Raw genomic sequence first — 23,989 nt, 5'->3', positions numbered from 1 at the left:
AAATGCTGCATCTTGTGTTATTGGATTTGGAGCCCAGTTTTTCTGAATTTCTTTTTTTGCGCAGCGTCTGCAAGCTGGGGGATCCAGTCAAGTGGAGCTTCCCCGAGCCAGCACAAGAACCTGTGGCCAGCTGAGGAAAAGAGATTGTTCTGGGTTTTACCTTAGAATAAAATTTGTGTCATAATAAATGCTTGAAAATAATAGGAAAAAGTTTATTTGGTAGGGCGTACCGTAATGTGCACCAACTTCTTAATCTTCAAGTTATTATACTTAAAGGAAAACAGTGAAAGAGCTGGAAACAGAGAATAACAATGGTGGCCCACATTCAAATGTAGAGGGGTGTCAATGGCCCACTCCCCTCCCCGGTGCCTGAGACAAACCACAGTATTTCTCAAAGGCACATAGATATTTTTTCATTGTGAACAACGGAGATGGAAACATCACTGAGTCCAGCATTAGTCCACAGATGTCATAGAACAAAGAGGGAACTGTGATTTGAAGCTTGAAATAGTGTGGAGTTATATGAAAGGTGAACATTTATCTAATCTGTGCTGTTTGGTGTAGCTGATGCCACGGACATGCAAAGTTATTTTGGACTGATTCTCTTTCATTAATCGGTAAACTAAAGAAGAAGATAAGTTTATTGTAGCTCATTGGAGAAGAATAGAATGAAATATCAAGCTCCACTCGAGCTTGAATATTTCAGTGATACAGGGGCTTGGAAATCAAAGGATCAGCTGTGAATGTTGATAGGGAAAAACTGAAAAAAAAAAAAGATGACTTCTTGGCTTGGCTGTCTGAATAAAAAGAAAGGAGTAGAAATACCAAGAGGTGCTGGCCCTGCTGAGAACCACATAGGCCTTAGCTCATTCAATATTTTAGAGGAGCCACATGTGATATGAAATGATAATTCAGTTTTTTTTTTTGCAGGCTGAGATTAATGCCGGTCACTTACTTCCCATCACTGGCCAAAGTCACGTTCGTCCTCTGTTCATTTGAGTTCAGGTAGAAAGCGCGTGCTAGTGGGGCCACGCCCCCTAGTGTCTGATGTCTGCCAGGCGCAAGCAGTCTGATCACCTTGTCTCTGCGTCCGGGAGCATCACTGAGGGAACGTCAATGCCCTGCTCTCTCACACCTTTGCCAAAGTGTCGATGCGGCCCCGGGGGTCTCTCGCATCGGACCTGTACAATGATCAGCGCCGACAGTGTCGAGGTGGAGGTCGGAGACCCGCCGTGCGTCCGGCTGGACCCCCCGGAGAGCGCGCACTTGCCGGGCAAAGCGGCGCCGACCGGCGGCGGCCGCGCGGTGCCGACGGACGGCGGCGGCGGCCCCAAAGTGACGGCCAACGGGGTGCACGACATCGAGGACCGGATCCTGAGGATCACCGGCTACTACGGCTACAACCCGGGCTACTCCAGCCATAAAAGTGAGTGGGAGATAAAGAAACAACAAAAAAAAAACAAAGTCATCACATGGATGCGACAATTTCTCTGCCAGGTGTTGAATACCGTCGATACACTCTTAGACTACAAATTTATAAGATTACTTTAAAAAAACCAAACATGTGCAGGCTCCATCAAGGGATTGTGTAGTGATAAAGAAAACAAACGCAGTTAATGCGGGGCCAGTGGTGCGTGGAGGAGAACAATGCGCCAATCTTCTTCCCTTGCAAATTAGTTGTCATTTTAATTAGGCTGTTGCAAAGTCCGCTCCTGCGAACTCAGCTAACCGCCTGGTAATTATGGCTATTATGGATATGATGGAGCAGCATGGTGTCAATCACTGCCACCATTAGCCGGAGGCTGGGTGATGCACAGGTCCATCCATCTCTTTCACACGCACGCACACACACACACACACGCACGCACGCACGCACGCGCACGGCATTAAAACACTTATCAGACAACGCAATTACACAGCAAAGTGTCATGCGCAAATTATGCAGACATTTGGAATTCAATTTCAAAGTTAATCATTTAAACTGTGCAGTCCGGATCACGCACCCCGTGAATCTCTGCAAACAATCACTCATGTATAATGTATCGCTTGGCAGCCTCGTCCTGAATTCCAAATGTTTTAATTGAGACAATCTATTTCGCAGATGACAAACATACAGCAGCAGCCCCCCCCCCCCCCCCTCCTCTGATGTCTGTGAATGCCGCCAGCTGTTTTTCTGACATGCCTGAGATATGGCAGGGCTTCAGTGCGTTAAGCCTCTCTATAATTTCCATTTGTCAATAGTGGTGTTGATTGGTAGAGCAATAGTCTGAGTTTTGCTGACACAAAGACAACGGCTGGGACTGGCGAGGAGAGTTGACGGTGCACTTTCTTTGGGGATGATCTTAAAAACCTCGCCCTCCACTTCTCCTTCTGTGTGGCCAGTGCCAGAGGAATTATGACAGAGGGAGAGAGCAACCATTGCAATGCTCTGTGCACAGACAGTCTTTTCCTGTATTCTTTTCTTTTTCTTTTCACACATGGCTCTGTGGTAATGAAGCAAGGTCGAGCAGGGTTTTATAATGTATAGCACCAGGGAGAGCTTGAGTCAGAGACTCTTTGTCTTATACACACATTAAAAGTGTTTCATCATTGGTCACTGAACATAGGGATGAACCAGCACTCTCCTTGAATAAGTCCCCCAAAATGTAAACGGCCATCTATATGTGACCCTCTTGTGTTTCACGTGCTGATACACTTCGCCACAAATGAATCGGCCTTGTCACGCAAGCTCCCTAACTTCTCTCTCTGGCAGCTACATAAAAGCTTAACTACAAATTCATGACTCAGAAACACACGTAGAAGAGAGAGAGAGAGAGAGAGAGAGATGACGTTCCTCCCCCGAACCAACTACCTGGGCTCGCTGTGACATAACGCATTTCTCTGACAAACGTGTTCTGAATCTCAGAGGAAATGTGAGTCTATGCAAATCCAATCGTGATCGGTTCCAGCTGAGGCTTGTTTTGTTTTTTGTGTGTTTCTGATGAGCTGAGAGCACCTCAGTGGATTTTTAGAAAGAGGTTGAGGAAAAGGAAATGAGTCTGCCTCCCATTAACGTCGTCCCTTTAGGGGCGACAGTTGCAGCAGATTAACCATGAACGCAATCACACACACTTTGATTTGGGAAACACTTTGATTTGATTAACACAGGGCGCACACAAGTTTAAATGGGAACCAGACGCAACAGCTTCAACAGTTCAAGGACCTTTGACACAAAGGCCATTAGGAGTAACCAAGGCAAGATTTTTTGCTCTAGGTAAATAAGTTGCTCTAATCAGTCTTATATGAATGTATTTTATTTTTAAACTTTATTATGTGAAATATACAACCCAGCACAAAACAAAACAGCGAGTGAAACAGAAGTCATCCATGCTCATTATTAAAGTTAAAAAAAGAATATAATATATATATAATACTATTTTTTTTCTCATTTCACTGATGCGTGAACGGCAAGATACAATATGTGAATATCACCACATTGCAGATACGGAACGCAGATAAGAAAATATCTGTATTATCAAGGATTTTTCAACTAATCAAATATTCGATCAAAAGGATTTTTGGAGCTAGCTGCTCGTTTCAGCTTCTCTGATGTGAAGATTTGCTGCTTTTCTTTGTAAACAGATAATAACAGACATAACACGACTCATAAAATACATCTGAGCTGTAGGAAGTTATCACAAAGGTTTTGTTATGGCAATTCATAGATGATTGATTGATTGATCGATTGATTGATGAATCTAGAAATGAATTGACTGACTGATTTCAAATTTAAAAATAATCGTAAGTGTCAACATACAGGCCTCTATCTGTTCCCTCTCGGTGCCTGCTGTGTACTGGAGGAGAAGAAAATGAAAGATGGGCTGTCGTCTGAGATGTAATTCTATGCATAAGCAGCAGGTGTTGATTGTAACAGCACCTATACCAAGCCCATAAAAGCCATCGGCAAGCAGAGGGGTTATTTGATTTGAGAGACGTTTCCCATTTCCCTGATAAAAAATGTCATCTGTGTTCCTCCATCTATCCGTCAACTGATGTTTTTTTCTGCATCACAGAGTCAGTGGCTTTTCCAGCTATTAGATTTGCTATACCTGGTGATGACAGTGTGGAGGAGTCTGACTAATGCGCCCATGCACAAGCCCATCGTCATCTAAAATGCGTTTGCTAATTCTGAGAGGAAAGAGTGTGCAAAAGTCACGGTTTTCACATTTTGTTGACACAATTGTATAAACTTTGAGCTGAGAATCACGTGTCCTTCAAGCTGGCGAGTGTTATTTTCCATAAAGGGCGACAAAGACAAAAGAGCACGTAAATAGAACAGTGGGCTCATCCTGCCAAGCCTATGGGGTAATGATATATTTAGTAAGATCCTGTTGCCAGTTTGTTATTATTGCCACTTGCCATCTGCGTTGAGTGAGAAGATGCCTCTGAGGGGAAACCGTGCACTACATGTGGTGATAGGGTCTGAGATGTAATCCATACTGTATACAGTTATGATTTAATGGCATATGTGCAAACATAAAGGCACAAAGAAGCAAGCTGCAATATTTCATATTGCATAGAGGGTAGCTGTGAGGGAAATCTTGCACGGATGAAGACGGGTGATGTCCTCGGCAGAAATAATGATTTTCAATATATCGGATGCATTAGGGAGACTGGCAGATGAGCAGTACAGACGTTAACAATTGAACAGTCGTGTTGGCAAACACAAAATATAAGCTGTTGTTGCATTACAAGCCTACAAAATCTAGGTGGCCACATACCAATAAATTGAATGTGGAGTTTCTCTATTGGACAAATATATCTAAAACGTGGCTTGTCTCAATAAATCACTGTCTGTCTCCAAAAACGCCAAAGAGCTTCCTCACAGAGATATTTTGTATGTTGTGTAAGTTGCTATTTGACCTCCTAATTCAACATTGGGCCCTTTTGGCAACCCACCACGATATCACCCATCCATTAGTTTGTGAATTGCCATTTTGAAGCCTCCAGTTTAGCATTTTGACCAGCACCATCTTGGTTTTCTGAAACCAGAAGTTATCATATTGGGAGGAGAGGAGGGGCTTTACTTTCTGGACCCGGTGACTATGTCAATTTTTTTAATAGTCTATGGTCCTATGGTAATAGATAAATGTACTCTCTTGATTCTTGCACTTTTGGGTAATATCTTCATGGTTGAATGCACTTATTGTAAGTCGCGACTGAAATTGAGTCGCTTTGGACATTTGAAATTGAATAAAACAAAATTAACAAAAGCACAAAAGAATAAATATAACAGTAGAACAATTACAAATTTGGAGCATCATCTATGGCTCCTGCTAGAGCAGGCAACAATTGTGTGTGCGGAGGAAAAAAAAGAAGAAGCTTCCTCAGCATCTCCTGGACAGCCATTACAATAATTTGCTGTGTATTATTTTTAACAGGTAATAGCCGTCTGCAATGCTGGCACGCTCCCTGCAAGGTAACAAGGTACGGTGAAGGAGAAGTGACAGGTCCTTGTAATGGCAGTTCCACTCAGCGCCGTACCCGAGTTGTTCACCCCTGACATTACAGCAAGACAACAGCACACCCAGGCACTCAGGAAAATTATTATTACGGAAAAGCATGGGAGGGCAACCGTCTACCACAATGCAATGTGTTTGATGAGCACATAAGAAAACATGTCATACACAAGATATACATGCTGCTGCTTGAACTGATTGACAATTCACTTTGCAGTTTGTAGCCAGTGTTAACAGCGGGTGAATCTTCACTTTCTTCCCCAAACATCGCGTCAGACATTCTGTATATGCATGCACTTATTTTGGACGGTCCCGTTCCCATGCCTGCTCACTCTTTGCTATTTATAACCAACTCGGCCTCGAATGGGATATGAGCTCTGCCTGCACGACTGCTGGAGTGCAGTTAGCCTCACACTCTCCTGGGAACTGAACACCCAGGCAAGTAATGGGCGTAATAGTATTCCTCCACGGGAGTTCAACAGAACTGCTGACCTGTACTCATGCCACGGTGCTGTATGTGGCATGTGTTGCAGTGCTGTATGTTGGGTGACTAAATATTTTTTTTGGCTGGCCCCAGCAGTTTGCTTCATGGTTGAGATATTTGTCACTGCGAGGAACTTTTCTGTTATCCAAAAGTATTATTACATAAGAGCACAATATGTGTGAAGGCACTTTCCATCACGCTGAGCACGCCAACAATCTTTTCAGTAGCCTCACACTGCCCTCTTGTGGTGCGTTAATCCTACAACAATAACAACTGCAAAGTCACCTTCCACATCTTCCAGTAAAATGACAGCAAACATCAGTATTTACTCTTTTTCTAATTACTACCCATATGTGTCAATCATCATGTATTTTATTTAACATCCTATTGTGTTGGCACTGCTTCACACACAGAGTCCGTATGAAAGTAGCGTGTAGTGTGACAAGACAGTGCATCCAATGTGTAACTATTTCTGTTTAGCACCTACAAAAAAATATCAATCTGGTGAGCACTGATCTGAAACGCTTACCCCAACAATGAAAAGGCTTAATATCTGCAATATATTCAGGGGAAAGTTTCATTTCGGCCAAACCAATTAAGAAAGAAAAATGCCGTGGCAGCAAATCGGTGGGGGTGACGGAATTAAATTTGTGGTGCTCAAAGCAATAACTCTAAACTGTCATTTGACAAACTCAGCAAAAACTGGCTGGATTATTGATTTGTGCTTTAGTAATATGATTGATTGTAAAGTTATTGAAACATTTGAATGTCTTACGTATGGTATCATCTTGGAGAGGTCCTCTGTTGTTTCTTGTCAGAGGAGCCAGGTCGTATGCTATCATTGGAGTCCTGCTTAGTCTTTGGGCAAATAATGAAGCTGCCGTTTCCATTATAATCTTGGACAACTTATGACCAATTGCACAGTGACAGAATAGAGGTAATCGGTTCTGTAAATTCTATATGGAGAAATATTGCATGTATTCTCCCCCAACGGGGCAGATCCAACCATGTTCTTTACGATTTAGAAAGAAATGGTTTTCCCCCCGGACTACCTTCTGTCACAGAAACTGACCGTATCAAATCCATGTACAGTGAACAAAAGCATGCTTTTGGGGTTTTCAGAAAGACAACATTTACAGCAGCAGATGTATTGAAATCTCATCACATCAAACTGAACTAAATGATTTACAAGGTGCCACTAAGAAAAAGCAAGAACCGACTGGTATGGACTTGTCTAGGAACATCGCACCTGTGATGCAATCCACCACCTTCACCACTAGGTGTCCTCATCTTCCAATGTTCCAACTACAGGACTAGGAGTTGATGCTGCACACCTGGAAAAATCTAACAGCCACAATTTCATTCAGAGGCTGTCGTGTCCATATTTCTGCAAAAAATCCACGTCATCATCATCCTCATCATCCTACATTTTGAGGACAAAGGGCCCTGCACAGTAAACTGAGGAGTGTTGGTCAATCTGAATGACAAAGGAGCCTGAATGAGTTGGGTGCATCAGTGTGACAACAGGAGCCTCAATGTTGCCATGGAGGTAGAGAGAGAGGACACAGTATTATTTTGTGCTTTGATCTGTGATGCAACAGCACCATTGTGTTATATACACTCCTTTACCTGTTTATTATGTACACTAAGATAAGTTATAGTGGGTCGTGTTGGTGTTTGGGTTTGTTTATGCTGTTTTAAAGAACTTTATGGTTATTTTGGACCTTTTTGTTGTGCTCTAGAAGTCTACTGTTGGCTGTTGTGTGGATCTGTGCAGTTGGATGTGATGCTGTTGTATAGATACAGTAAAAGGTTTAATGAAGTGAATCTGTGAGCTGGCTTAGCACTTTTATTGTGTTTAAATAAATTTAGACACCTTAAAAACACAGAAAAACAAAAAAAACAGAATTGAGAGAGAAATAATCTCCAGAAAACCTAATATTTGAGATTGAACTGTGGCCTCCTGTAGCAAACAGACTTCAGCTATTTTCTCTTAATCTGATCGTGATTAGCATCGGGGGCTCTGCTGACTACATTGTTTCTCCGTCCCCTCCCTGTCTCGCTGCTGGCTCCACTCATCAGCAGAGCTATTTTTAAGTTTAACCCTCCTCATCTCAGGGGATCCATACCCGCCTGGCTCATCCCCTGCTTACACCTGACCAAAAATTACTATCAGCCACGCTTCTCGCACAAACATTTTAAACAAGGCTCATCCTCACGACATCGTGCATTTGCACTTTCGCTGCTCTTATTCGTTCGTCACACCGAGGGACCGTGGGAAATAAGTGCACCCTGGCTCTGTCGTTAAAACATGACAACATGGTGCAAAGCATCTTGCCAATATTGAATTTTTGTATTCAAACAAATAGAAGACCATGGCGTTACTGGAACGTGGCCCTGTATTTTTTCCACGGTGACAAAACAGCCCAACCATAACTGTGCTGTTTTCTGCTCTCTCTCTCCCTCTCAGCCTGATGAATGCACAGAAAAATACTCAGATCTGCTCCTCGCCTCTATACATGTGCCAGATCTTTGGCTGATGAGCCCAGGAGAGTAGAGACAGCCGAAAAGGGAGGCGGTCACAGTAATACTGATATAATGACAGAGATACCGGACCAAACATGGCTGCATAACAGCACTCATTTACTTTTCTTAACCAACCACTTTAGACAAAGGGCCACTGCACTTACTGTATTGCATGAATACTTTTTAGTGCTTTCTCGTTCTCAGGTCGTAGCGCTCCTGTTCCTGTCTTGGGTTGTAATCGATTTTGCAGATGGTGAGAACACTGCATATCATAGGTTATATTAAGATTATATTACAGGCTGCGAGGCCTCGCGTGTCAGACCGCATACACTTGATATTGACATGTCATTGATGTAAAAGCCCATGCAAGAGATAGAATGTTAGGAGGGCTTACTTGAGATGGAAAATCCTGACCACAGCTGACTCTCATGGCCCAAACACACACTCCTCAGGTCCGTAATGGCTGCTGACGGGAGGGTTTCCCTTGTCTGGGCAACAAGGATGACAAAAATATAAAATGTTGTTATTAGAATAGCAACATCACAATGTAAATATTTGATGTAAAAACACACCACTAACAGTACAGTAAATGTCCTACACAGCAATATTTTCTTAAATATAAGTGAGCATGCACCAGTCAAAAGTGCTCACAGAAAGTACGATGGGTTAAAGTAATGAAGCGCAGCATTTGTTTAGGCAGAGCAGTCATTTTAAGCTCACTGTGACATAACTCATATGCTATTATTTGCTATTGTTATTTGAATTAAAATTTGCACGCCAGGTATTTTGATCAAGGGATTCTTTGAGACCTTTTCAAAGAGCAGAGCGTTTTCTGTCAAATACAAATCTATAACCATCCAATGGAACATTGCATTTCAAAGTGTCAGGTTATTGACACAGTAGGCAGTATTTTAATGTTGTTTGTGATCCAGGTCCATCTACTTTTAACTACTGTTGGATAATTCAAACTTGACTCATATAGTCACCTTATTTTGTGCCTTCAAATAAACGTGGTTGAGTTAATAATGGAATATTTCCATCTAAAATCAGTGTTACACCTTGTGTAAACAACAAAGGACTGATACAATAAGCTAAAATAAGATATGATGAGATAAACTTTATTGATCCTACACTGGGGAAATGTACTTAATACAGCAGCAACAGTCAAAAAGAGGTAGACAAAAGAATAGGAGATAAATAGAATAAAAATAGAACTGCACTCAAAAAAACAATAAAAAGAGATTTGTGTTTTGCTAGTTTTTTTGTAGTTCCCATGAGGAGCGAGTCAGGCCAGTAACAGATAATAAGATCCATGCGACTAATCCATTATTTTAAGTTGAAACTGTTGTTGTTGTTAAGCTTATTACAATACAGACGACGGGTCTGTTCCTTAAAATATATTCCCTTTAAAATTGTAAATCATATTCTTAATGCAATCTGTGTGGAATATGGTTTTATCATGTGGGTAATAATAAAGTGTGGTGTAGTGTTGTGACGATTATGTGGGTAGAGAGCTTGGTTTCCCTCTTCTTAATACTGAGAGCACTAAAATGACCTCAGAGTATGACAGGATTAACATCTATGTATCTGTATGTAGTGTGGGCAGGAGAGTTTTTGTCTTTTTTAGAGCTCCACTGCTGAGATGAAGACAACAGGAGAGAGCTCTACTAATAATCTGACTCTCAAGAAGTATTGAAGTGCCATGAAGAGAGAGAGTCATTGGTAGACAGAGGACAAGAGTACATGTAAGGAGGGAAGGAGTGAGGAGAGCCTGGTCAGGTACAGAGGGGAGGGGAGGAGGGCGGAGGAAAGGAGGGGGCAGCAGCTAACGCAGCATAATCAGCCTGGGCTGCTTGGTTACCTTCCAAACAAAGCTGCTGATTTGTGGAGCAATTGGGAGAGGAGGGGAAAAGCCAGTGAGACAGACAGAAAAGAGGAAGGGAGGATGGAGAGAGATGAGGGGAGTGATTGCACCATGCCACACACACTTGAAGCTCAGTCTCCCTGGGAGACAGTGGCAGCGCGGGATCACGGCATGACAGTGAAACAGTAGAGTCTCCACTTCACCGCACTTTCACTGAGCTGTGTCCCCATCCATCCAGACAGACAGACAGACAGACAGACAGACAGACAGACAGACAGACGGAGAGCACCAGTAGGCCTAACAGTGAGAGCTCTGTGCTGGAGAGGAACGGAGAGTCAGGACGGGAGTGCTGGAAGAAGACAGAAGAGTTGACAGAGCTCTGGGGGGAAGGGGTGGGGGGCAATCGAGAGCGGGAGGACATGGAGGAGGCAGGAGTCTGAGGATGCACGGAACAAGCAGGCGGAGTTGCTGAACGTGCAGCTGCAGCAGGAGCAGCAGCCCAGGCGTGCACGCACGCACGCACGCACGCACACGCACACACGCACACACACACACACACACACACACACACACACACACACACACACAATCAAACAAACAAACAAACACACACACACACCCAGTGGAGGATGAAGAAGCACTCAGCCCGAGTGGCTCCTCTCAGCTCGTACAGCTCTCAGGTCCTGACCTGTGCCATCTCTGAAGGTAAACTGAAAGAACCAGAGGAGCAACCTAGACCGGATTTGGCCCAGTGCCTTCATGGACTGCGGCTGTGTGTGTGTGTGTGTGTGTGTGTGTGTGTGTGTGTGTGTGTGTGTGTGTGTGTGTGTGTGTGTGTGTGTGTGTGTGTGTGTGTGTGTGTGTGTGTGTGTGTGTGTGTGTGTGTGTGTGTGTGTGTGTGTGTGTGTGCGCGCGCTGGCATCAAGTTTGAGTCACTGGCAACATTCGATCAAATGGGCTGTTTGAAACTATGGAGTACTCTTGTCTTTATGGCCGGAATTTAGTGCGGCGAATTGTCATGAGTGATGTCGATGTCGACCTCTTAAATCTGTGGCGTGTTTCTCAAAAAGTGAACAAAGAGCAGCTACTGAATTGCACACTTTTTGACAGACGTTTTGGCAGTTTTTCCTCTGGAGGGTGTAAAATCATGACAGATTCCAGCTGGCAGAGTTGAGAAGCTAAATGTGTCGACAGGAAGTGTAGTTGTAGGAGTAGCAGCATATGTTTGGTTGTTTCTGGCTGCCCAGTGTGGCCCAGCACTGATGTTTAAAATGAAAAAAAAGAAAAGGCCCAACTCAGCTGCTTTCACATCTGTTCATTCTGTTGCCCCGTCCTTCCATCGTGTAGCATTTCAACTCTCCACTCCTCGGCATCCTCATCACTGAAAGCCTTGAACGTCACCTGCGTCACACAGAGAGGAGAAGCAGCGTTAATAGATGCCAGTAGATCTACTTCTGTGATTAAACGGCACAGTGTTGATTCACTTTGAGATTATTGGCTACTAAATCTATGAAAATTTTGTAGCATTTTAATATTAGAATTAGCAATTTGCCATGTATGGCATTTGGTAATATTATAAGTTTAAAATGTACGTTTTTTGCACTAGCATTGGCTTTGTATTTTTGTTTGACAAAGGTGGAAAGGAGCTTGTCTCAATGTGTGAGAGTCTCTATTCATCCTATTATGTCCTGACATTTTAACTTTATAAACCTTTGGAGTCCGATTGTTACCTGCCAAAATGTATTATACTAGGTAAAATAAACATCCCTGGTCTCTCCTTTGCAATTTGTTTTAGCAGCATTGTTAGTCAGCAATAACACTGTGTGCTATGAGAATATAATTTTGGCCACGAGAGCTGCTTTCAGCAGGCAGGGGAATAGTAGAGTTACACTATTACTGCATCTTGGCACTAGATCATGCCTGTAGTGGCTTGTACTTCAGCACAAGAAGAGGCTGCATCCGACACCAGCGTCGGAACACAAATCAGCCTGCAATGTGGATGAGGAGAAGCAAGACAAAAAAATAATAAAAGCAGATTCTTTCTTGCAGTAATATCAGATCTCGTTTTTTTTTTTCTTCCAGTTAGCAACCACCGAGCTCATTAGGTTGATTAAGGATCTTTGCAGTGACAGAACGTAATTAGACCAAATCCCTCGATGATCCTGTGGAAACAAATCTGTTTAAGTGTTGAACATTTTCCTGTCTCTGCATACGGACCTGTTCCGAGGTGGGGTATCTTGTGAGGTGAAACGTTTTATCTGAGAGACTTTTTAAGTGATGGATAAGTCTGTAATGAACTGAACTGCAAAACAGTTGATCCATGGGTGTCAGTTTTACACTTTCTGGATGCTAAAGGTTTACATTACCACCAATACTTAAAAATTATCTCTTGCCTCAAACACAACCAGGAGTTGGAAATTAGTTAGTTTTGTTTTGTGGAAAGACTCAAGACCTGAACATTGAAGCAATGGTTGGAAACAATATTTCTAATACATTTGACAGCCATACGGGAGATTTTACATAAAAACATTGTTTCCAACTGTTATGGCTTAACAGAAATGCAATGTTGGTGCTACAATTTGTATGCGGATATTTCCCTCTTAACTTCCCATTTGGATAAGTTGGGTAAGAGTAATATTTCACTGCAAAAACTGCAAATATGAAGGCAAATTTCAAAATATGAATACAAATTTGTGTTGCAGAAGTTCGTTCTTCTTTGCTGCAGCTTAATCATCTGGCAATGCCTGATATTTATTTTTTGACAATTTTCTACAGGATGGCACCACTAAACTACCTAACTGTTTATAAAATACGTCCACCTTATCCCGGTGCAACACTAAAATGCTACTTACACATTAATGTATTAACAGTTTACAGGTGACCATGGGTTTTACATGGAGGACATTTCCTTGTAAGGTAACATTTTTACATCAACATTTTACTACTTTTACATAACCAAAGACTATTTCTTCCACCACTCCACTGTCTGACTGTAATGTGTGACTTCATGTTCATTCTGTCTGGGGTGTAGCAGCTACAGCCATCACTTACCTTTAATACTCATACTGGGGGCCAGCAATGATCTCATGCAATCATTAGGCTTATCGAAGACGTTTGCCAAGACTGTTGAGTTTCTCTCTGATTGAATGTGAAGTGACGCCCCTGAAGAAGACATCAGCATATGCCATTATTAAAAGTCTGGTGGCCTTTTTCTTCTTCTTTTTGTCCGATAAAAAGGGAAGCTACACACATTCAATGGTAGATAGAGATGATAGATTAGATGATGAGGTGGAACTGATGAATGAAATTGCTCTCAATTTTCTTAGCAGTCAGAGGGTTTGTTCTCCAGACACTGAGTTACAGGTTCGGTTGGCTGAAAGAAATAATTATTCACTTTAGGCTACAATCCACTTTTATGAGACATGCCGCTTGAATTTCCATTGCTTGACGTTATTGCTGAGGTTTCATTTGAAATATAACACAAAATACTTTTTTCATAAATAAGCCCCCCTGAGATGTCCCTGCTACTGCAGAGGGAAAGACAAGATCCAGTGCTTGCAGAGCTCTAGTATCTGTAGCCATGGTGGAAATGGCAGAGCTTCACATGCTCAGCGAGCAAATAGAGCACAGGCAGCAAACGCCAAGCACATGTCATCTGTTATGCCTGCACTGGTGCAAATTGATCACACTGTTGAGGGGTGAAGAACGGATCTGAGCTCTCTCCGGAAACAATCACTCTCTCACTCTCTCTCTCTCTCTCTCTCTCTCTCTCTCTCTCTAACTCACTCACTCACTCACTCACTCACTCACTCACTCACTCACTCACTCACTCACTCACTCACTCACTCACACTCACACTCACACTCACACTCACACTCACACTCACACACACACACACACACACACACACACACACACACACACACACACACACACACACACACACACACCACGGTTAACATTCTGAAGACATTCGCTCCCGCAGTCCATGAAGGCACTGGGCCAAATCTACAGTACCTTGCATCACTGGCGTAAAAATTAAAAACCTACACCTTCCTGAATGGATGGATATATGTATATATTTCTACAACAGAAATTTACCAACAGTCAAACAGGGGCTGCCAAGGTTGACATGACTTTCTAGTGTAATGTCACGTGGTTGGGTTTGCTCTTGCGTTCTGCGCATCAGGTTTCTGCATGTGCACACCTGACCACGTTGGGTGGACAGTATGTGCCGCGTCATGAGGCCACAAAGCTATTTTCGACATGCACAGCCACAATGCTAACCCGACACATTTTAAACAAAGCTTTGCCTCATGCGTTACTGCCCTAACAGCAAGAAATGCAAACTGTGTCAGTGATCACTAAGGACGACTGATCAATGAATGCTCATGAGCTGGAGCTCAGCCAGGGAGTCGTACTGTAGGCGACAGTGTGGCGTTTATACAGTATTACACGAAAAAAAAAGAATATGCAAAGTTTGGTCAATGCATGTTTAAAGAAAAACTCTCCTCGGTGACATTTTGAAATTAAAATCCAATCAAAAGTAAAATTGTAGATTACATCGTTTAATATTTGTTTTTCTTGTTGAAGGTTAAATAGATACCAGAGATGCCAAAATGCATTTTCTTTTCTCCTCTCGTCCCTCATCAGGAGAGGATGGGTCGGAGTCTCATGCAGAGACACCAGGCAGCGAGACCAGTGGAGAGAGCCGATCCTACCGGACCTGCACCAACACAGCCCTGAAGGTACTGGGTGGTCTGCTGCTGGTGCTGTGTGTGTCCTCCTCCTGGGTGGGTACAACTCAGGTGGTGAAGCTGACCTACCAGTCGTTCTCCTGTCCCTTCTTCATCTCCTGGTTCAGCAGCAACGGGAACATCCTGTTCTTCCCCATCTACTACTCTGGACATATGGTTCTAACAGGGGAGAAGCAGACGCCAATACAGAAATTCAGGTAATTTGCCCACCGAATCAAAATTGTCTTCATTAAGGCAACTGTGCAACCGACATTTCTTTCATCAAACAACGGTCCTCTTGATAACAAGGCTAAAACTGACAAACAAAAATGTGACATGGGTTCCTTTACTCTCCTGTGCTCTTCCTTTCTGACAGGGAGTGCAGCAAGCTCTTTGGGGAGGATGGGATGACTCTCAAGCTTTTTGTCAAAAGGACGGCACCCTTTTCAATCCTGTGGACACTGACCAACTACCTGTACCTCCTGGCCTTGAAGAAACTGACTGCCACTGATGTCTCTGCCCTCTACTGCTGCCACAAGGCCTTCGTCTTCCTCCTGTCTTGGATCGTCCTCAAGGATCGGTTCATGGGTGTTCGGGTCTGTATGAAAACACAGACAAATGCAACTTATTCCGATGTAGCTATTGACGTCACTGACGGCTCTGAATGTCTACCTGCAGATTGTGGCAGTCATAATGGCCATCACGGGTATTGTCATGATGGCCTATGCTGACGGTTTCCACGGTGATTCCTTTGTGGGTGTGGCATTAGCTGTGGGCTCAGCCTCAACCTCGGCTCTATACAAGGTCAGACTGCATGTGTGATCGTCTTTGCACTGAATTTAAATGCAGTACTCACGTAGTCACTGATATGAATTGATTGATTTTCTCCTCATCAACCAGGTGCTGTTCAAGATGTTTCTGGGCAGTGCCAGCCTTGGAGAGGTGGCCCACTTCCTTTCCACCATGGGCTTCTTCAACCTCATCTTCATCTCCTGTGTGCCCCTCATCCTCTACTTCACCAAGGTTGAGCACTGGGGCTCTCTGTCCTCACTGCCCTGGGGATACCTGTGTGGACTGGCAGGACTGTGGCTGGGTAAGAGTGCATGTACATCCTCAAGTGTGAGGACCATGTGTTTCCGTGAACAAAGCATTAATTCATTTTAGGACAGCAACTAACACACTAGTACATTTCTCCTAAACAACCAAACAAACAAAAAAATGTGTGGGTATTCTTGAAGTCTAAACTTATAAAATGCATTTCCTTTATCATAAAACTTTTGAAAAGCAAATATATTTAAATGTGTCATGGGGGGGGGGGGGGGGGTGGGATGCATTTGTGTCCTCACTAGTGGTCAAAAACTCCTCAAGATACCCAATCAATATCAGGATCCATAATCAATACCCTGTGGTTTGGTCAATAAAATGTAGTAGTAGTAGTAAGTTGGGAAAAAATGCAACTATTACCCACAATGCCAGCTGAAAATAGCTTAAAGATATTCTGTTTTATATGATAGATATACAAACATTAAATTGTCACATTTAAGAAACTGAAACCAGAGATTTTTTGGAGAATGATTAACCAGATTTGTTCTCAAATAGATTTTCTGATTGTTTAATTGACTAATTGTTTAATTTCTAATTAATCTGTACATCATTTTTTATACCTCTCTTGTGTCTTTTACAGTGTTCAACATCTTGGTGCATGTTGGTGTGGTGCTGACCTACCCCATTCTCATCTCCATAGGGACACTGCTCAGTGTGCCTGGCAATGCAGGTATGGTTTAAAAAAAATAAATTAAATATTCCCTCCAATTTACTTACTTAATTTTGTTATTAATATGGTGGAAATAAAAGGATTGTGAAATGGCCACATACAGTATGCTGTGGTTTTGTATTGAGAGGTCAGCACTCGGGGCCACTCTAGCAAACCGATTACGCAGCAAGTCTGGCTCTCGCGTCCTGGAAACTCAATCATCAATGTGCCTCAACAGACCCTGCAACTATTCTCTCGCTGAGGGAGGATCAGGTTGCCAAGGCGACTCTAAATGCCTGCAGACGTGTGTTTTTTTCCTTTAACCATGACGGATTGTATGAAGGTCAGTGGGTTATGCCAACTTGTCCCAAGGCTCCAGATCCCAAAGACACAGAGGATGAAGTGGATCGCTTGTGCTCATTATAAGCCGCATTTGCTGCTCTCATCCCCCACAGCCGCAGTGTACTGTGGTTTATCTTACTTTATGTAATTAATCTCAATTTGTTTTTGTCTCTGCACCACCCACCGCTCCCTCTCCACCCCTGCTCTCGGGCTCCCTCTCTTTGTCCCCGTCTTCATTCACCTGCTTTAGCCGTAGATGTTTTGAAACATGAGGTGATCTTCAGTGTGGTGCGTCTGGCAGCCACCTGCATCATCAGCCTGGGCTTCTTGCTCCTGTTGCTGCCAGAGGAGTGGGACTCAGTCACGCTGCGTTTCCTGGCCAACATCGCAGATAAGAAGTCAGAGGAACACGGCGAAGAGCTCACGGAGTCCAGCGTCCACACTCGCAGCCGCAGTCGGGCAAACGGCACCGTCTCCATTCCCTTAGCGTGACATGGGTATGATGACATGAGCTCTGCCCGGAGCCGCCGTTAACCAGTCGTGAAGCTCTATCTTCTCACTCATGCCCCTCCATTGCTCATCCAGGAGGTGTGGCAGGATGTTCAGTCCACATGGACACACCATTGGGAAGACAGGAAGTATTGTCTCACATTTTTAAACTTCTCTCTGGAGGTGTATCTCTGTCTCCGTCACTTCATAGCAGGAGGAGAAAAGAGAACATTTATGGAAACGGTGGAAAGTGTTATTCACTTTCTTGAAATACTTGCCACGCTCAGTCCTGTTCCTTGCACGCACCCAAACCAAGAGCTGACTAACCTCCCCTGCTGCTCTGCGGACTGTATTCTGTGAATATAAAAATATTGACAGGGCCAGTTTGGCTCAATCTTATATGTATTTATGCTATTTATTTAGAGCTGTGTCAATAAGAGTATTAATTTTAAGTCCTATAGAATAGCATTATATTAAAAAATGGCAATTATACTATGTGTAATGTACAGGATATTTTGGTTTGATAATAAAAGACTTTAAAACCTTCATTCACTGCAGCGTTTTACTGGTTTAATGCAGCACCATGTGGCATAATCTTTTACTGTAGATAATATAAAACGATTTCGAACATCTTTTGGATGTTTCAGTCATTTTAGTCTAGGAAGGATGCACACATTGTTGATTTGCCTGATAACATAATATTTCCATCAGTATGATGATGCTTTAAAAATACTTTATTAGTTTTTCTTAATATTTGGCAAGGAAAGATTCATTTTAGATTTGGTATATTTCAATGTGATTATTTTAGGCCAATAAATCAATAAAACATAGAGTGCACAGCAGTAGGGACAAACAGTTAATGAATAAAAAAGTTAGTATTATTGTTATTAATGTTATCCGTTATCCATATTTCCAAACAAAAATCCCTGCTTGCATTTTGTTACAATTGAATCCACTCTCCCAATTCAACATAAAAACACATCAAATGACCATATGGCCCAGTCAAAATACATATTTTGATGTTAAAGTAGCTATGTTTAGGGTATGCTTACTTTTCCCCCCTCAAAAATGTTTCTCAAAATTGAAATTGTAGCACTATATAACCCAAACTCATGTTACCACCATACTTCTATATATATATATATATATTTATTTATTTTGCAAACTAAGTGGTGTGATTCATACAACAGTGCATTGCATTGATATAGCAGCAATGACTGCGCAGGATTCTTCTTACTTATACACACACACACACACACACTGCAATCCAAAAGGGTCAGAATGAGCATATCTAATTTACCCTCACATATACACAAATCTGTAGCAACAATGTCTATCTACCCGGCAATGGAAATGCCCATTGGACCAGTTTTGTCTTGTGGGTATGACACTGTTATAACATTACATTTTATTCCAGATAGTACTATTGAGGAACCACACACACACTCACAAGTCAGGTATGGTTACCCGTGTACAGTCAGTGAGGTGAGACCTCCAATGAAGCAATTGCTGAGACGACAGTTTCAGGTAACAACTGTGGCATTTTAACATACTGAAATAAACGGCCTCGAAGAAACAATGTGTAATGTTCAAATTCTTATTCTATGATGGTCACTGGCTCCCATCTGTACGCTGATGAGAGCCGTTCATCAGAGAGTGTTCATACAAAGTGAATGTAAAATGCTGCTTCAGCTACAACAACAAATTGTATTTCACATTTTTACTCACTACTTAGATTGTGGGGTAGAGGAAAAAATACAGGCTGAATATGTAAAGAATACAACAAAACACTGCTACAAGATCCTCTCATATTACAGACAGGATGCCAATCAGCATCATTTGCTAAAAAGGACCCAGCTACCAGCACTTTAAAAAGTAACACGAGACAAATTATAGTGCTCCAAAAAGAGCTGAACAATTCAAAATCATAACAAGACAAAGTCTACAGCCATGCTGGCATCTCTGCTAGACTCTCCTGCAGTGCTTTGAGGTATTGCCAAAATCTGAATACTACAGAAACATGCTCAAAATGACAATGCTAACATTCTGATATCTATAGAAGATATTACTTACATTATATAGGTTTACGATCTTGTCATGCTAACATTTGCTAATTAGCACTAAAGGCACAGTATTGTGATAGTAGTTTTGCAGGTATTTGGTCACGCATTGGACTATAGTTTGGACAAAAAAATGTATCCGATGGTGGCATTAATGGAAGTTCAGGACTTTGCTCCACACTGTTACATGTGACGTAACATATGTACCACATTTCGTAGCAATAGCTACAAAATATTAAAAAACAACTGTGTCAACCTCATTATGGCACCAAAGGTAAAAAGTCAGGGGATAACCCAAAGACATTACGAATTATCCCTTGCACAATAAATGTCTGTGCAAGGTCTCACAGCATTCCATTCAATGTTCTTCAGGGTACTTCATGCTGCCAGCATGACCAAAATTAGGAAATATATTGGAGAACCGTCTGGGAAATAATCACCACATAATCTATACCAATCACTGACAAACTGCACCAGCAGAGAGGAACAGAGGTCATGAGCTGACTAGTGGGGCTATACAGCAGCGTGCCATACAGAAGGGGCAGATCAAACATGCAACCTAAAGACACTGCTTGTTTACCCCCTGTGGTTTTGCTGAGCACCAGCGGAGTCGCAGTTTTCACTCGGTTTATAATTTCCTAGAGAACCTGCTTCTCCCTTCAACCCTCTGGGTGCAGGAAAATAACAGGTTCTTTCAAGCATTAACCCATGAGTAACAGAGTAACCTGTAGGGAGAGTTGCCATAGAAACCGTGCTCATTATAATGACAAAGTCAAAAATCAGTGGTGGAGTACATTTCGAGTCTTTCAACCACAACCAAAAGTGTCTGTTGCATTTGGAGCCAAACAGATGTGCTTCAGGACAAACATCAAGTTTGCAAGCTGATGAGATCGGAAGACCATCAGTGTCGTTTCAAATCAGTTGGAACTAGTGGGACAAGCTGAACAACCAAATTTGTGGATGAAGTTATTCTGTAACTGAGTTTGTTTGCTTTTGTGGGAGATGCCAAAAAGCCACAGGGTCTGAAGATCTACGTGAGAAAGATTAACGACACCAGTGGACCTACAGTGACATTAATGAGGTGAGATTATTAATGAATTAACACACAACTTGAAGGACATATAAAAGTATTCTAGCTTGTCAGCCCTTGGGACACTGAGCAGAACAATGGGCTCCATAGACTCCAGACCCAGGGTGCGTAAAGTGGCCCCATGTAAAAGTCCACAAGAAGAGGGGGGACCACTAAAACCACAATGGACCCTCCCTGGTCTGCTGGTCGACCTGGAACAGCCATCGGGATCTTTGGAACGCAAAAAGACGTCCTTACCGCCGCTCAAACAGGAAATAACTCTTTCATCACTTTCAGGTTAGTGGAAGTCTCTCTGATCTATTTTTTTCTTTCACATCACTCTGTGTAGTGATACAAATTTCCATACTAGATAACACTGTGTGCATGTTTGTGCTGAAGAACTGAGCTTTGCAGAAGGGCTCCCGCAAAAGCAAAGCAGCAATTCAAGCATCATTCATTCTCATCCACCGCGGAGACCCCAGGTCAGCACGACTAAACCAGCTGCTTAGTTTCATCAACTATAACAGGCTATTCTTTCACATCTGTTCAATCCTGTGCCGGGACTCTGGCAGACAGAATTTTGAATTATTTTTTCCGACTGGTTGTGATTTTTACCCAGACATCCCATCATTATCTCTCCTCAGGCACTGCAACCACTGGCTCTTGATATTGGCCACACAAGCACTGCCAGTCAAATGTCCATGGTAATAAAAGAAAGAAAGGAAAACTATCCCTGCTGACTGTCCCAGTGTCCCGATATCCTCCTGCTCCTTTTAAAACCCAATATGGAATTTTGGATGTTTCTTGTAGGGCATGGTCTGCAGAGATGGGGGTGTCCACCAGTTTTTTACAACCGGCCAGACAGGACACTCTGGCACCAGCAGAATGATTCAGGTAAAGCGTCGGGACATAGAATGGTAAGAGCTGAAGTGCATCAATACTTGAAGAATGATTAGCCAGAGAACCGGAAACTGCTAATTGCACCATCACTCAGGCTACAGGGAATAGAAAAGGCCCCTCTGTTATATACACAAAGAAAAGTATAGGCTGGACAGTCACATGATTATTTCTGTATAAGGTGTTTCTCTGAATCTTCCCTTTTGTCCTACATAGAGACAGAACAGACAGAAGTTTAACAACCGTTTACTGTCCAGCGCATCTTTATTTTCTTATTGTTAATGATCCTGCAGCAGCTGGCACCCACGGGGAGCACTGCTATGCACTGGGATTTTCATTTTTGGGGGGATAAAGCATAGAAGAAGTGACAATACAACAATATAAAAATACTTTACGTCCAGGATTCCAAATCCTACTTTAGGGAAAGTAGATTTGTATTTTCAACTAAATGCACCTAAATTATAAAGTAATATAAAGTATTAAAGTATACATAAAGTAAAAGCAAAAAAATGTAAAAAATGTAAAAAAATCTTTTCTGTAAAGGGCCACAATCGAAACAGAATTAGGAAACATTGGTTAAATTGTATTTAAGAAGTCATATGTGATAAATATGGTGCAGTAGTGAAATAGAGGGATACGGTAGCTTAAAATGGAAACACTGAAGTAAGGTACAAGTCAAATTTGTAAAATAAAAAAATCACTCTTACTTATGAAGAACACTTCTGAAGTAAATGAAGGTACACACTTTCCCACGGTTTCTTTTGGCCTTTCTAGGGAGGATTTCTGGAGGCCCAGACAGCTCTGACTCAACAGGCTCATCGGCATCGGCAAGCTCACCTCCGACGAGCCAGAGAGCAGAGAAGACGCAAGATCGTCTACACAGCTAATGGTAGGAATGCAAATGATCAGTTTACCAACTTAAATAGTCCAACTGAATGTGGTTGATTGATTATAACATTATCTGCTCACTTCATTTGGGCCTGTAGTCGGAGCTCCAAACACAGAAGGGATCCAGAGGCTGAAACTTGTACGAAGGCCCACAGAGAGGAACATCTTCTTGGACGAGACGACAGGAGAAAGTCTGGACCCAAGCTGCATCCTGGACGCAAAAGCTCTGCCTCCGCTCCACCAGCACAACGCACCGGTCCTGTGCAAAGCAGGAGATGCGAGTCAGAAAGATGAAGCTCAAGGTCCCAAAAACAGACTCGAGGAAAGAACTGTTCACCAAACTGGACACCGAGGAGTGTTTTTGGACAATAATCTCTCATGGACAGCTGAAAGGAAAATCAAGAGGATAGACAACAGGGGTAAAACACAGACAGATAGTTGGATGTGACCTCAGTCAGAGCTACAAGGGGGATCTGGGAACATAAACTGAAGTAAGAGCACATTTTGCATACAGCAATCTGGATGAGAAAAGACAACATTCATACATCACCATATCACTGCTTCGTATGATTTGCAATGTCATCAGATCAGCTTTCCAGATGATCAAACTCATGTTAATAACATATTCCCTCTATTACTGAGTTTATGATGCCCTCTACAGGTGAAAATGATGCACGGAAGTGAGAAAACCTGCTCTTGAGTCAGTGCATCTGACGCTCATCTAGCCTTTCTACAATATTGATAGCATACATCTGAAAATAAACTTGGGTTAAGTTCACAGACATCAGAGAGATGCAAGTTTGCTCTCTTACTGGACATCTGGAAAAGAAATTAGCACCAAAGAATCCTTCAGCATCCAGAGACAATGCATCTCATTACTTTAGAAGATCTGTGGCCCTTGAAGAATGATTAGCCAGAGAACCGGAAACTGCTAATTGCACCATCACTCCTCAAGTGGTCTCCCTGGGAGCCGGCCCTTAGTGAGCGTCGAGAGGCTGAGAGGAGCTGGACTCCCACCAAACACCTGAGGCCAAGGCGGCCGACAAAAGCCTGGTCCTCACATCACACAGCCGAGGCCTGGACAGGAACTACATCGCCAACGATTGTCTAGATAAAAAATCATATAAACTGTAGTAAGAGTAGTAAAGAAATTTGAACAGTCCAGTATGCACTATATAGAGCTCCACCACTGGGTGTCATTATTGGGCTGAGGGACACAGTGAAGTGAACCTCCACAGTTCAGTGGGAAACCATTGTGTTTTTATTATAAATAAAGTGTTTTGATATGGATATGCTTTTGGTTTGATCGAGTTAATTTTGATCATTTACTTATGTCGAACCTCATGATGTATTAACATGATTTATGACGACCCACACTGTTGT

General features: G+C 42.5%; 2 protein-coding genes across 3 annotated transcripts; both read left to right on the top strand.

Moving 5' to 3' along the window:
- Nucleotides 1-1,072: 1,072 nt before the first annotated feature.
- On the top strand, nt 1,073-18,228 carry slc35f4 (solute carrier family 35 member F4). Of its 2 annotated transcripts, none has more exons than XM_035611235.2 (7): nt 1,073-1,426; nt 15,026-15,326; nt 15,485-15,704; nt 15,787-15,912; nt 16,009-16,201; nt 16,793-16,882; nt 17,454-18,228. In XM_035611235.2, exons 1-7 carry the CDS (start codon nt 1,117-1,119, stop codon nt 17,693-17,695), a joined length of 1,482 nt encoding a protein of 493 aa, XP_035467128.1. In that variant the 5' UTR covers nt 1,073-1,116; the 3' UTR covers nt 17,696-18,228. The 2 variants fall into 2 exon arrangements, with proteins under 2 accessions (XP_035467128.1, XP_035467129.1); XM_035611236.2 differs by lacking the exon at nt 1,073-1,426 and adding an exon at nt 9,423-11,077.
- Nucleotides 18,229-20,506: 2,278 nt separating this feature from the next.
- Nucleotides 20,507-23,896, top strand: LOC118285991. The gene is made up of 6 exons (XM_035610034.2): nt 20,507-21,118; nt 21,221-21,303; nt 21,466-21,525; nt 21,632-21,715; nt 22,493-22,607; nt 22,705-23,896. Exons 1-6 carry the CDS (start codon nt 20,920-20,922, stop codon nt 23,052-23,054), a joined length of 891 nt encoding a protein of 296 aa, XP_035465927.2. The 5' UTR covers nt 20,507-20,919; the 3' UTR covers nt 23,055-23,896.
- Nucleotides 23,897-23,989: the final 93 nt, after the last annotated feature.

This window comes from Scophthalmus maximus, chromosome 15, assembly GCF_022379125.1.
Source record: "Scophthalmus maximus strain ysfricsl-2021 chromosome 15, ASM2237912v1, whole genome shotgun sequence".
Classification (NCBI taxonomy): domain Eukaryota; kingdom Metazoa; phylum Chordata; class Actinopteri; order Pleuronectiformes; family Scophthalmidae; genus Scophthalmus; species Scophthalmus maximus.
This window is presented reverse-complemented; position numbering and strand designations above follow the sequence as displayed.

Bases quoted from the DNA above. Each gene is read 5' to 3' on its own strand.
- slc35f4 (XM_035611235.2), top strand. From the start codon at position 1,117: ATGCCCTGCTCTCTCACACCTTTGCCAAAGTGTCGATGCGGCCCCGGG. The intron at 15,913-16,008 runs GTCAGACTGCAT...CTCATCAACCAG, and splicing joins CAACCTCGGCTCTATACAAG to GTGCTGTTCAAGATGTTTCT. The intron at 16,202-16,792 runs GTAAGAGTGCAT...TGTCTTTTACAG, and splicing joins ACTGGCAGGACTGTGGCTGG to TGTTCAACATCTTGGTGCAT.
- LOC118285991 (XM_035610034.2), top strand. From the start codon at position 20,920: ATGGGCTCCATAGACTCCAGACCCAGGGTGCGTAAAGTGGCCCCATGT. The intron at 21,526-21,631 runs GTAATAAAAGAA...TGTTTCTTGTAG, and splicing joins CTGCCAGTCAAATGTCCATG to GGCATGGTCTGCAGAGATGG. The intron at 22,608-22,704 runs GTAGGAATGCAA...TTGGGCCTGTAG, and splicing joins GATCGTCTACACAGCTAATG to TCGGAGCTCCAAACACAGAA.